The sequence below is a fragment of the Stegodyphus dumicola genome, chromosome 4 (genome assembly GCF_044657685.1).
Source record: "Stegodyphus dumicola isolate Sdum_Otavi_A_Nest chromosome 4, ASM4465768v1".
NCBI classification, from domain to species: Eukaryota; Metazoa; Arthropoda; class Arachnida; order Araneae; family Eresidae; genus Stegodyphus; species Stegodyphus dumicola.
Window position 1 is genome coordinate 169,534,677 of NC_140771.1, and position 14,968 is coordinate 169,549,644.

The window sequence follows — 14,968 nt, forward strand, 5'->3', positions numbered from 1 at the left end:
TGTTCAATGTATTATGCAAATATAGCAATAATTAGAGAAACTAAAAATCTTATGGCACATCAAATGGCTATTTATCAAGCCATGTTAAAAATGAATTAGACCTTGTACTCATGGAATGGAAACATCTGGCAAGTTTAAGTGTTATATTAATATAATGAACCCAGAAGTGCACAGAAAACTGGAAAAGCTAAACTATAGATTTTCTAATACGAAAGTATTACTTGAATTGTTTCAAATAATGCCTTTCCATTTGACTAATTTCTTTATAATTAATGGAATTTTCAAAACAAAAATCTCTGAATAAAATAAACTTTATTCAGTTGGAAAAAACATTTCAAAGTAATAACAGTGAGATCTATGGTTCTTTTTCCTCCCAAATTAGATGTTTACCATAAGAGTAATTTTAATATAACATTATAATTTTTATTCCTCATATATAGAAACATTTTTATGCACATATTTCTTTAATTAAATATTCAATGAAGGTTTTCTAAGGCCAGTATCTCACACGCATTTGTTTTAGATGAACAACTGTTTGACAGTTTTTCTGCCTGGTTTATTATTGAAAGAAAGACGCACGATTTTTTCCTTCCTTTCGAAAAAAATTGCAAGTTGTTCGCTTTCAACCTATCAGCTTGTTTGTGATGGGGAACCAGTTTTTCCTGTGATAACCTCAAAGCGATCTGTGGTGACTGCCTGTTGTGACAAAGCAGAAAAATTGTTCCAAATGGTTGTTCTTCCAAAACAAACAGATGTGTGACAGCAGCCTAAGTGGATTAATCCTTAAACACTGGTGCTAGAATGATACTGTGATTTTCATCATAGCACAGTCTCAGATAGTATTTACATAATTCATACACAAACAAAATTTTTAAACAATCAATCAATCTGATAGACTGGTTATTACTTCCTGCTGTTGAAAATGTTCACAGCATAAAAATGAAAATATGTATTAAAATGGCAAACAAGAAAGTCGTCTATTTACATGAAAGTTTTTAATAAGGAGGAAAATTTTGCAGTCTAGAAAAATACATTGCAATAGTTAAGGGTCAGTCAGTCTTAAAACATTTGTTTTGTTAACAAAATTCATTCCAAATAATAATAATATTAAAAAAAAAAAAAAAAAAAAGTTTGTGTGGTATAATAACGTTTTAACTTTTTTTTAATAAAAAAGCATCTTCATATTCTAATTATCTTAATTCCAAACAATAATCACTAATCACTGCTTAGTAACTTGGTTGCAAAAATAAAATATACAATGGAACACTTCTATTTCCTTCAGCTGTAAATCTGAAATACCTTTACTCACAAAAAATTGTTTTAAATATAATTTATTGTGCTACACACACACAAATTGATAATACAGTTTTGTGAATAACAAAGATATATTTCAATAAAATGATTTTCTAGAAAATTCCCCACATTAAGAGTACCATAGGAAATAAAAAAAATTTCAAAATACTGAAAATAAATGTGATATTGGGATGAATATTTATAATTTAAAATTATTGCTAAGATCATATGGCAACAGAAAGGCCTTCAACTTAAATAAATGTAATATATAGATTATAAATTTGTTTCATGTGTAAGTCATGTTGGAAACACAAAATAAACTATGGCAGGTAATATATGGATCTGTGATTATCACAATATTTCACTACATATACATTTAGCTTAAATATTTGATACTACAGAGTTGAAAATATGAATGTATAAGTGCATATAAATATTCACAATAGAATATCCAGCATCTTTTGCTATTTGGCTATGAAGATATTACTGAAGTATTTCTGAAAATTAGGAAATTTTCATCATTTTAAGCCACTGAAATCGGCCAAGTTTCTTGGGGGGAAAAATAAATCTGAAAAATTCTTTCTAATTCTCAATGAACTACTGAGTGAGGTCAAGTTACATATATAGGTAAGGTTATTTTCTTATATAGCAAAACTTTTAAAGGCTTAAGGGAAAGGATGTCTTTACTGGGGATTTTCTAAGAAAATGTGATTCATATCTAAAAACTTCATATTCATATTTATAGACAATTACAAAACTTCATATATGAAGTCTATGATTTTAGTTAATAAATGCAAAAATTTGATAAACAAATACTGAACATATCTTAACACGTTGAGCGCCACGCGTATTTTTTAGGCAATCCCATTCAGGCCACGCGCGCCACTTAAAAGCGCTGGTTGCCAGAAAAAAAGACTTAAGAGAGTTGTCACATTTTGTAATAGCAGCAGTGGAGAACCGTTTTTATGTTTACCATGTTTCAATGAAATTCATTAGTCCTGTAATGAATCAAAATGAAGTAAATTTTAAAAAAATTTTCTGTAATTCCATAAAACAGTGAAAATTTTATAATTACACAAACGTTACACATGAGTTACACATGATACATGCTGTCAGCCAGCGGCGGCTGACACGGCCTAAACAGAAAGTCTAGTATCGGCCACAGATGGCTGACGCAGCCTAAATGGAAAGTCTAGTGTCGGAAACAGATAGCTGACATGGTCTAAACATAAAGTCTAGTGTCAGCCACAGATGGCTGACATGGCCTAAACGGAAAGTCTAGTGTCGGCCACAATGGCTGACGTGGCACTCAGTGTGTTAATCAAAATAATGATAAGTGCAGTAGTGTTTTACTTAACAAACATTTTGCATAATAAATGTGTGCACAGACCAAAAAATGCCCTGCATAATGAAGTCAAGCGTACATTATGAATTTCTTTACATATTAAATGTAGAACTAAGTTTGTTTTACTTTTTGTTTTGGTGATGCATAAAAAATACATCTGTTATAAACTAAGACAATGAACAGAGAAATAGTCAAGTAAAACATATTTCTTAATACTACATTAGCTAGCACTGAAGAATCGCAAGTTTTCTTTAACAAGATCATAAAGAAGCCTAGAGGATAATTCTTTCTGGTCAGGGAGGAAAGGAACACTAACTACTACAACCTACACGTCCATGCCTAATTACAACTATCAAGAACTTTCTGAAGAAATGAAGAGAAGTTTCGGCTACAATAAAGCAGTAGCATCCTAATCATGTTAAGATGAATAAACTGCCTGATCTGTATACAGATCAGGAGATAATATAGGTACAGTTAAGCCTTACATATGAGTTGATCCTACACTTGTGGGTTTTGGTTAAGAGTCAGCCTCTACTAACAACCATATCATATAGAGCAACAGAACTAATGTTTGAAATTTTCTCTGCACATGTAACAATAAAACATTGTAAATTTTCATTAAAACTGCTGCATGGTCAATATTTCTTAGCTGGAAAACATCATTTGATTCATTAAAATGAAATTGCAAGTCTATTCAAGAGATAGAGCAATCTTTTTTATACTATTCATTCCTATACATTAATCATCCTTGACTGAGTCTCTCTTCAGATTACATCATGCAATTCTTTGAAACGGGAGGATTCATGCCTTAAGATTCTCATAATAATGGGATGGTCAGGAATAGATTTAATGACTATAGCAAAGCACACAAAAGCTACTATCCAAAACGAAAGACGCCATAGTGGAATACTTTCTAAGGGAAGTTGTTAATCATGTTACACATCTTTAAAAAAGAAAAGAAAACTTCATGGAACCAGTTTATTAAGTCATAGGACTGAAGTAGATATCTGGGGGGGAAAAACTCGGATGAACTACTAGTATTTCATGATTTTAGCCATTCTTCCATGATAATGAGACTTCAGGCCTGTCTGACTTCATTTAAAAACATGCTGTCACATTTTCATGAACATTTCATATATAAAATTTGACAGATCTTTTCATAGCACTTTACAGACTTTTCTTCAAAATGTAATTTTTATTTTTTTCTATTTTACTATTTAAGTTATTTGTTAGGAATTCAATAAAGTTTCTTTCCCTCACTAGATGGCAGTAGAAGTTCCACTAGTCAAAGAAATTTAACCTTGTTGTTGGCATACTTGCTATATTTGTTAGTTAGTTATATTTGTGCTTCGTTATGGTACAAGTGCATTGAAACTACAGAACTAAGACTTCTGGGCCCTTATATTTACAGCCACAAATATGAAGTAGAGAGTGTACTCTAGTATTCATAAAACAGCAGTTAAATATTTGTATTTCTTTCAAATATTTGTATTGTATTTGTTAAATATTTGTATTTTTTTTTCTTACATGATGTAAATAAAGTAATGTGTAACGTGCAAGCGTACATCAAAATGTAGAGTCTTGGCAAAAATTAACTGTTTCGTCTAAAACAAGATCTTTTTTCAGCTAAGACAGCACCACAGTTATTCAATAATCCCTGCCAATATGATTGGTTTGGTTTGGTTTGGTTTGGTTTATTAGATTACGGCAAAGCATTTGAGGGCTATCTGCCTTAAGGAAGGGATGCCTTCATGGTGGACTTTTTAAGGGAAACTGGCTCGTATACAAGTTACACATGGGGAAAACCACGAAAACACTCATGCAGCCAGCCCGTTTGCGGGATTCGAACTTCGGACTGAACTACCAGTGTTCAGTGACTTTACCGCTCAGCCCCTGCCAATATGAAAATGTACTGAAGTTTTTTCTTATTTTCTAACAAAAATTATACAAGAATTGCATTTGCCAGTGGATTCTGACCCTATTCATCAAGAGTAGTTAATTGATTATATTATTTATAAACAAGCACACTAACCTCTAAAAACTCAACTTCACTAACTGTATCAAAACATGGTCAATAGTCTAAAAAGGTAAAAATCCCCCTACTGTATCATCACATTATTCTCCTAAAATACTGAATCTCTGTATCAATAAATTAGTTGAAATTTTTTCATATTAAAAATCGAGCTGCAATATCCGAAAACTAATTTTTCATTAAAAAATTTATCTGCATTAACTGGATATGTATACAGGGATGGTCATGAAAAATCTTCTTTAATATATGAGCTTATCTGCTCAACCGATCGAAATAAAATTTCAGATATTATTGTTTGAAGGTATGCGTTCAAGATTGTGATGATTTAAAAATCATCCAGCTTCCATGGTTACGGTTACAGTGAAAGAATTTTGAAATTTTTTAATGACAACACTTTATTTGTGCGCAAATTGTTCAATACATTGAAAAACTATACACGGCATTGGAATGATTACATGTATGATGAAAATTCCCAATGTAAAACATTTGCAAAGAAGAGATAATCAGATATGATTTTTTGCGTTCATTGGACTGACGAAAATCCTCATGATGTGGCACCAGCACCTTTACACGAAGCTAAAGTGACTGTGTGGTATGGCATTGCAAGCACATTCATTCTTGGTCCACACTTCTTCAAATAGGCCACTTCCACAGATATGTAAATATGCTCAATCACAAGTGCTTGCTATACAACTGTGTTGCAGAATTGTATAATTACATAATTTCAGAACTGCACCATTGAAATGTTGTTAATGACACTAATGGATACAAGATAGTTCTCCTCCAACGTCACTACATCTGTTCAGCAAGTCCTGCAACAGAACTTTGGAGATAAAGTCCTATCCTGTAACTTTGCAATTTAGCCACCATGATCTCCTGACCTCACTCCAATGGATTTCTGGTCCTGGGCTTCTCTGAAATCTAAGGTTTACACATCAAATTCAAGAGAATCAGAATTAAAAGATGCTATAAAATGTGAAAATATGTAAATTCCTCCTACAATGTTACATTAGTCAATGCTATCAACAATCTCTTGCATGCAGAGCATTATCATCTGAAAAGTAAGCTGTAAAAATTTTTAATTCTTCTCCCCCCTCAATAGCGGGCCCTCAGCCGTTTTCGGCCAACTAAGGCCAGAAGTGGTGGTCACTTTATTAGGGAAGCACCTAACAGGTGGGGAACCTTTGCCTCCAGCTCCCCTGACCACTATACACTCTGGGCAACAAAAAAAAAGTTTTTCTCTTTCCTCTCTTGTGTTGTGTTGTCTATGGTTCTTAACAATGCTTTCTTTGCAAATGTTTTACGCTGGCAATTTTGTCATTAAAACATAGTTTATGGTTTTAGGGAAAAAAGATGTGTTTGTTTGAAAATTTCAAAATTATTTCACTGCAACTATAACTGTGAGAGCTCTATTGTTTTATATCATCACAATCTTGAGTGCATATCAGATAATAATATCTGAAATTTCATTTCAACTAGTTCAACAGATAGGCCATTAGGGGTTCATATATCGGGGACGTTTATGAGCACACTGTATATATGACTCAGATTTTCAGTAACACAATTTCATAAAATACAACTTAATACTGAATATATCACACAATTATAGGGTGGGCTGAATTGAAACATCAGGTACTGATAGTAATATAGTGGTACTTCAATTAAAAACATATTTTATGTATACAAATTCTAAACATTACATATTTCATGTAAATAGACAACACATTATAAGTATTCACAAACATTAACAAATAATTCATACAGTCCAATTTATCAGAGTTAAAAATGACTAATATATACGAATGACACAATATGATTATTTATAAAAATTATGATTATCAATGATTATCCATAATGGATAACATGTTTTTGATAAAAAATCCATTCATTCAAACAGCATATCAAGATACAGTTTTTGAAAATATTTGTAGATTTCCTGGTTGCATCCATGATAAGCCTGTTTGTGAATCTTTTGATTGATCATGTTCTTCCTTCTAGAATAAAAATCAAGCCATTTTATATTTATCAATTAATATTAATCACATGAAAATAGTTTTAAATGTTACCTCAGAGTATTTCTATATACTAATAAATTTCTTTACATTTTAAATATGCACACACATAATTTAAATTCGAAATTCTTTTCATATATTTTTCTTTGTAATAACTAATATCTATTTTGTCTAAAAATTTAATTTTTAAATTTAATATATAAATAACTGAAAATAGTTCAGAATTCTTTCTTATTAAAATAATGATTATTAATCATTTCTTCCTCATTTTAAATTTAGATGTCAAAATATGTCAGATTAATAAATTATAAAACATGCAAAAATATTTTAGGCACAGTTTAACACCATAAATAAACCAAATGAGTATGCTGTAACTATACTTTCTTCCCCCCTTGCATTTAAATACGCTACTTTAGAAAGCTTTTCATTTCCTAAAAAATGGAAATAAACAAAAATATAAATATATTTTCTTTATTATAATAATAAGAAATATATTTCATACATTATAATAATAAGGAATAATTAAGCAATGTAACCCTGTCAAATAAAATATGTACTTACATTATTACATCATTTTAAAAGCTTAAAAAATTTATCTCATTATTACCATTCATGAAAATTAAAATTTTCTTTATTATTTATTTCACAATAAATATAGATTACTTATATTATTTAATATACATTTTACACCATTACTTTTAATATACTGGTGGCCAAAATTCAAAGATGGAACACGTTTTCTCATATATCTCAAATACTGATTAGAAATAAATGAAATTAGGTATGGATATAGTTTATTATATGACAATAATGTGTATAAAACAACAATGAAAATGCCATTCATTAGCATGAGTTATAGTCAAGAGTCCAGCATGGTCCAAACTTGAGGTTGAAAGATAACAGTGAAAATGTGGCTAGTATGGTATATGGTTGCGCCTCATTAACAGACAGCGTGCGCAACGAGTAGCCATGCTGTTAACAAGAGAGTTCAGGTGTGCCTGTAGAAGTCGCACCCACTCTTCCACCAGAGCCATTTTTAACTCCTGAATCGTTCCCTCCCAAGAGCATCCTAAACATGTTCAATTAAGATCAGAAGTTTTGGCTGGTTAATCCATTTGATGAATATCCTTGCTTTCTAGTTAGTCATCAACCTGTTAGGCCCTTTGTGGTCATGCACTGTCGTCCATAAACATGAACTCAGGAACAACAGCAACCCTGAAAAGTTGTACATAAAGGCTCTAGGATCTCCTGCTTGTCTCTGGGCATTCATAGAACCAGTGTCAAGCACATGGAGCGGTGTACGAGTATCTTGCATGATCCCTGCCCAAACCACCACTCCTCCACTACCATATTGGTGCCTTTCCATGATGTTGCTGGGATGGTATCGGATCCCACATTCCCTCCATCTCAATAATCGCCGAGAATCAGATTGTAGAAAATTTGGACTCATCCGTGAAGATAACATTAGCTCATTGAAACTGTGTCCAGTGTTGGCGTTGTACACACCATTGTAAACGCTCGTTTTTGTAAGTGGGATGCAGATAGTGGGCTTTCTCGCATACATTCCTGTCTCATGGAGCTTTCTGGCAACTGTCTTCTTTAAAACCAATGTTTCTGTGGCAGTAGCGAGATCACGAGACAGTTGTGCGGCTGTAGCCGTCCTTTGGCACTCGGCTGTAAGTACCAAATCATTGGTCATGGTGGTCATATCGGTCATCATTGGTCATGATGGCTCTCGGACAATCTTGTCCTGTTTGTTGTCAACTGTCTCGCTGTTTTTAAACTGATTCCACACATTACAGATGACACTTGGTGTTTTATCCAGTTCTCTTGCAACTAGAGCTTCGGACTGCCCTTTCTCAAGCCTACCCACGATTCTCACACCTTTGTCTAAGTGATGATGTGTGCTCATTTCACCCAAAAAAGAAACCATAAAAAAAAATAATTAAAAAAAAAATTATTTAAGAAAGACAATGAAAGTCACTACTGTGTTGCAGAGAGGAATGAGCTGAGCAATAGGAGCAAACTTTTATGCCTTTTTTTAGTGTAGCGATGCCCACAGGAATACGTAAACTCATCTCAGTGACACCAGCGCCACAGTGACATATGTGGCAAACAACCGCCGAGGTTTTGTGTGGAATTTTCGGAGAAATGTGGGAAAATGTTTTCCATCTCTTAATTTTGTCCACCAGTGTGCATAACGTTACATGTAAAACTTTTTTTAGAATTCAGTTTTCCCATTTAAGTTTCTACTGTATGAATAATGATGATATTACAGAATACTCAGAACTTGAATGAAAGAAGCAATATTATGTAATAAAAACAGATATATCAAATTAACTTTCCTTATTTATCATTTAAAATGGAATAACACTTTCCTACATTTTAATAAAGCAATTATTATTAATCAAGGTATTAATATCAACTGTAGAGAGGATAATTTTAAAAAAATTTTGACGTCAAAGGTATAAGTTTTGCATGAAATATTGCAGCTTTAATAGTAGTTCCCTTTAATAAAATGTTTTTTTTTGGCAATAAAATGAGTCATGATTTTTTCTTTTTAAATTTCTCATTGTTATGTTTATATATATATATATGCTTTAGACCAGAGATGTCCAACCTTTAGCTTCCCTGGGCCACATTTGAAGAAGACGAGACATTTTGGGCCATAGGAATTATTTCTAAAACCAGTGACAACTTAGACCTCCAAAATAAATAGATCACAAAATTGTGAGAATTTCATTGAAAATTTTTAGGTTTGCTCTGGTTTGACTGCTGAAAGATAGCTTTAACTTTCACTTCTAGGACATTTCTGTCCTAGAAGAGAACAAAGAAGATTTTAAAAAAATAAAATCAAAATTCAAACACTATTATTCACTATGGCATCCATTTAGCACAACATTAACACACCAAAACTATTTTACACCAAAATGTAGCCAATAATTCCTCACACTGCTCAAATAGGGTCTGAGAACATCATGCTAATTTAACCACACCCTAAAGCACTTGAAAATATAATAATTGCTGGTATAGCTTGAAGATGAGAAACACAGGAAACAATAATCTTGGCATCCTGATCTTGATGTGTGCAAACAAAGACATTATATCAAAATGAAGGTAATCATGCCCAGGGCAAAAAAAAAAAAAAAAAAAAAAAAAAAAAAAAAAAAGATTTTGAACTGCCACTCCATTTAAAATGCATTTTATTTCTCTCCAACTTGGAGCATCAAATAACTAATCTGTCCATGTTGAAAATCAGCCTCAAACCCCAGTTGCAACAGTAAAACTTATCACCAGAGTAGAACCTTGATCTTTCTTTTGTGCTTTGAACTCTCTTCTTGTGATGCAAGTTAGACTCCCTGCTCTGTCGTAATAATAAGGAAATGACATAAAAAATTCAGATAAAATTTTTTTTTCATTGCCTTTTTTTTTTTTTTTTTTTTTTTTTTTTTTAAATTTTCTGGACAGTACACAAAACACATCAAAACTGTCCTGAAAGTCACATCTATTCTGTGTTTTTAATATTAATACATTTTCCATTACATCACAGGATATGTTTTTTATTCATAGTCATTTATATACCTGCAAATTTTGTAAGAATAAAAATCAGTCCCTTCCCCTCCAGAAAGCATAAAATCTATTTTACAGAGAAAGTTGACTCATATCTGAATATTTTAAAAGAATTACTCTGGGAAAAACAATAATCTGAAAAATGAAATTAATTTTAATGTAATTACATTTTCCTTTTGCCAATGAAAAATTCAAAAATTCTGCTGCATAGATTTATCTTGTTTAAATTTAGATCAGAATCAAGATATTAAAAAATTAACAAAATAAAATGTAAATATATTTTAAAACATGATAAGTGAAAATAAAAATATTTCAGTTTAACACTATTGTTCTTAATATAAGGTCATTTATTTATGATTATCATACTGTAATTATGTTAGTATCATACTAATATATTTTAAAACATGATAAGTGGAATAAAATATGTTAGTATTATACTAACATATTTTAGAACATGACAAGTGGAAATAAAAATATTTCAGTTTAACATTATTTTTCTAAAAAGCATAATTTTAATATAAGGTCACTTATTTTAATTTATGATTACCATACTAACATTATTATATTTGTTAGAAAATCATCATGAAATTCATAAATTCTGTGGATAAATTGATCATAAAATCACCAAAATGTGGTTAAAATGCCAAACTTGGCAATGCACAAAGAATTCACATTGCAAAAAGGGTAAAAGCTGTTTTGGGTACAATAATGAGAATTAATTTAAACAGTAACATAATTGTCTCCCAAATGTAATTTAAATACAAACTGTTGATCAAATTAGCAAACTAGGACAAATTTTAGCACCTTTATAAAAAATTAACTTTACACAAGATCTTAGAAACCAGGTCAATTCTCATGGAAATTGCAAAAACAAATGCATTAACACTGCATTAATCATAAATCTATAATGTTGCTAGAGCCTATTTTTGACAGAAAATTTATCTCAAAAGCCAGCTATCAACATCAAGCTTATTTAAATTTTTATTCGATTCCTTTTTCAGCATCAGAGTTGATATAAGTCTCAATTCTTGTCATTTTTTGGCCATAGGCCATATCACTTTTATGTTCATATCATTTTTGTGTCCGTATCACTTGTCAAATAAAATGATGTTACCACCAAATGTAATCTTTTACAGAAATAATATGTCAAATATAATAAAATGTATGGCAAAAAGAATGTTGCCACCAAATGTAATCAACATGTATTATTTTTACAGGAATAGCACAGCAAATGTTTACAAAAATGAATGGTAACTTTAACACTGTATTAAGAATTCTAAAGATAAGCTGTTTTAAAATCTTTTATAACCTTGTTGTTGAATTTTATGTGACATAAATACAAAGAAAGTTATTTTTAATAAGTAAAGACAAAAATATCAATTATAAAAAGATAAAAAAAAAGTTGAGTAAATCAACTTAATAAAAACTGAACTGATAAAAGACTGACCCTCCAAAAATAAAGGTAACAATTGATGGCAAGGTCAGCATCAGCATAAAAAACCTTGAGTAAAGTTAAAATTTGAAGTATTATAGACTTTTTTTAACTTAATCATTATTTCACAGCCATTACCTCAGCAAGCATATGTTCTCAATAGTCCCCATTGTTCTTAGTCATGCTGAAGCTGGGGCATTTGAACTCGCAGCATAATTATGCAGTCTTTCCCAGATTTACACTGTTGTAATTCAGGCAGAATTTTTTTGCAACACTTGTCCTTTTTTTCAAGAACCTTAATTACATTTTTGGTCTATACCCTGAAGAATTTCCAGACTTACATAACGGTGTGGAAGTGTTACAATCTATAGTGGCCAGATGTGTTACATTTATGAAGTTCTTGCTTCAACCTTCTTGAAGGTCAGTTTTTGCCACAATATGTCAAAGTATTGCCATAAGGTCATGGCTCAAGAGCAAGAAAATACTTTTTTTTCCCAATATAGATGGACAGTATTACTATTGATAACAGCTATTTTTAAAGAGAATGTCAATCTGTAATGGCTCTGTTAAGAAGTCACATGGTTTGAATTCTATGTTCATTCAAGGTGTTATTTCACCCTCAGAATGTTAGACACTGAAAAGGGATGGTTATCAGCTAAGCAAAATTATGGACCTTTTGCAAATTTTGGCTGAAATTAAAAGACAAATCAAATACAGTTTTAAAAAATCCTAAGCACTTTTAAGGACTATATGAACCCTATTAACTGCCTACTAGCAGGATTGCCACAAACATGACACTTATAAAATAGTGCAATATCTCTGAAAGACTATACCTCAACAGTTAAAAGTCCATTTTGAATACCAAAACATACTAAAGATTACAGTATTTAAAACACATCTCAGAAGAATACTAAAACTTTTATTGTAAAACCTAAGCAAATGCTCTGAAGTGAAAAAAAATTAAAACATAATGTAGACAACATTGGAAATATTGTTGTCTTAGTATCTGTAGAATTATTTCAGTTATCTCACTTCTGATAATTTTACTTCTCAGCTCTTTTTAAATATTGGGGGGGGGGACTATCACAACTTTAGTTGGAATATTGTTTCACAATATGTAATGGCTAGGAACTATAGAAATACATATGCAATGACTGGCTAACTTTTTAATTTATAATAAACCTTCTTGTAAAATATTAATGTGTTATCATAAATAAACTTATTTACACTATAGAAATAAATTACCATTCAATATTTGATAATATTTAAATTGTCTATGATATCACCACATCATTTTAATGATAAAACATTTAAAAAAGTCAATACTTAATGCAATTTGTTCATATTACAATATTCTTAATATTAAAAACAATACATTCAAAAACATTTGTGATCTATACAAATTATATGGATTAAAAATATTCTCATTATTACCTTGTAAGAAAAAAGCTTCTTTCTGAAGTCTTCATGAATAGAGGGATCCCAGGGAGTAAAATAAAAAGCATGTGGATCATCTGTATTTGGCTTCTCATATAATCTCTCATTGCATACACTTATGCTTTCAGCAGCTTTTACTTTGTACAACTCCAAATCTTTCTCATACCTATCATTGAAATTTAGGAGAAACAAATGAATGTAAAGTTTATACTTAATTTTAAAAGTTACAAAAATACAATACATACATACTATGATAAAAATATGTAAGCTATGACAATTTTCTCTGCAAGTGAAAAATATGTACATAAAAGTATCATAATGGCTAGTTTGGCTTTAATTAAAAATATTATCAATGAAAAATTACATCTAACAATCAAATAATAACTGCTTCATGTTTATATTATTTTCACAAAATATCTCTGTACGATTTTTTTTTTTTTTTTTTTTTTTTTTTTTTTCTTTTAAAGGTTCAAAGGGGTTTTAGCCCATTAGTCTCAAAATGGCATTTTGCACTGAATCACTTTCCAAACTGTTGCGACCAAATATTACTGCGCTGTGTCATTTCCATTTCTGTGTTTTTTCTCAAGTTAAAAATCTTTATAAGTTTTACTTCCAATTAGTTATTATTATTCAAATCTTCTTTATATTATCGAATTCATCTTAAATTTATAAGTTACTTCAATTATTTCTGTTTTTAGTACAATTTTCTGCTTTGTTATATCTCGATACCAATATTCTTATTCTCATTCACAGTTTGCATAATATCTCTTGCAAATTTTCTAAACAATTTATAGTTACTAAATAAATCTTCAAACTTTGCAAATTTATATTTTCCTCTCACACTTCCAGTCAGGCAACAGTCCCCGACGAAATGTTTTGAATCGCCGAATTTATTACAAGCATTACATATATCATTTTCCTGGAGGTGGAACCTTTTTAAGTAAGCAGGGAACCTTCCATGTGCAGTGAGAATTTGATTGACATCTACATCTCCTAAAATTCACATTTTTTTGCTAATCTTTAAACATTTTAGATAGTTTTTATTTCTTTCAGAGAAATCCCACAAATTTTTCTAGTCTCTAATAAGCTTGTCATGTATTATAGTACATGTCTTCTTTTTCAAATTTTGAATAGAAACCTTTTCAGTCCCAACCCCCAGGGTGGCATCTTTCACTAGAACATCCGCTCTCTCATTCCCATAAAGACCAGCGTGAGCTTTGATCCAATGTTAATTCAAAATATGCTTCTTTCATAGTTCTAAATACATATGCTTAATTTCATTAACAATATTATTCTTTTGAAAAGGGCGGGAGAGCGCCATAAGAGCAAATAAGGCATCTGAGTATAAATTATTGTAACACCCCACAGATAATTTCTTGATCCAGGATAAAGCCATTTTAATTGCCAACAATTCTGCTTGATAAACTGAATTTCTTGGTTTTAAAGTAAATGTTTTGTAATCAATTTCAATACCATGGAAAAATACAATGAAGGCACATCCGATGTTCTCCGCAAATCCTGATCCATCTGTATAAATTTCAATTTCTCCAGTTGAAATATAGTCTTTATCGTAAGATATACTGTAATATTCGCTAGGATGGCTTGAACTCATATCATGTTCTAAAAAAGCTTCACTGGTAATTGCTTTATCTTCATACACTATTTTCTGTTTTACATTATATTTCAGACAAAATTTTTCATAAATAAATTTAAATTGTAGTGAGAGAGGCGGTACACCAGCCAGTAAGCACGCAAATTCTGTCGGACTGTTCTAAATGATCTTGTAATTGCATGTGTCCAGGCCCTCTGTAATAAGTCTAATTTCTGCCTTGTCTTGACCAGCTTCC

General features: G+C 30.9%; 1 protein-coding gene across 3 annotated transcripts in view; it reads right to left on the minus strand.

The window, feature by feature from the left end:
- Nucleotides 1-295: 295 nt before the first annotated feature.
- The window catches only part of peo (ubiquitin E2 variant domain-containing protein pendolino), a 55,657-nt gene continuing 40,984 nt past the window's right edge, over nucleotides 296-14,968 (minus strand). For all 3 annotated transcript variants that reach the window (XM_035357494.2, XM_035357493.2, XM_085815759.1), the window contains 2 exons: nucleotides 13,119-13,287; nucleotides 296-6,664 (listed from right to left, as the gene is read on the minus strand). In XM_035357494.2, coding sequence (XP_035213385.2) covers nucleotides 6,572-6,664; nucleotides 13,119-13,287 — 262 coding nt within the window. In that variant the 3' untranslated portion in view covers nucleotides 296-6,571. The remainder of the gene's footprint in view (nucleotides 6,665-13,118; nucleotides 13,288-14,968) is intronic.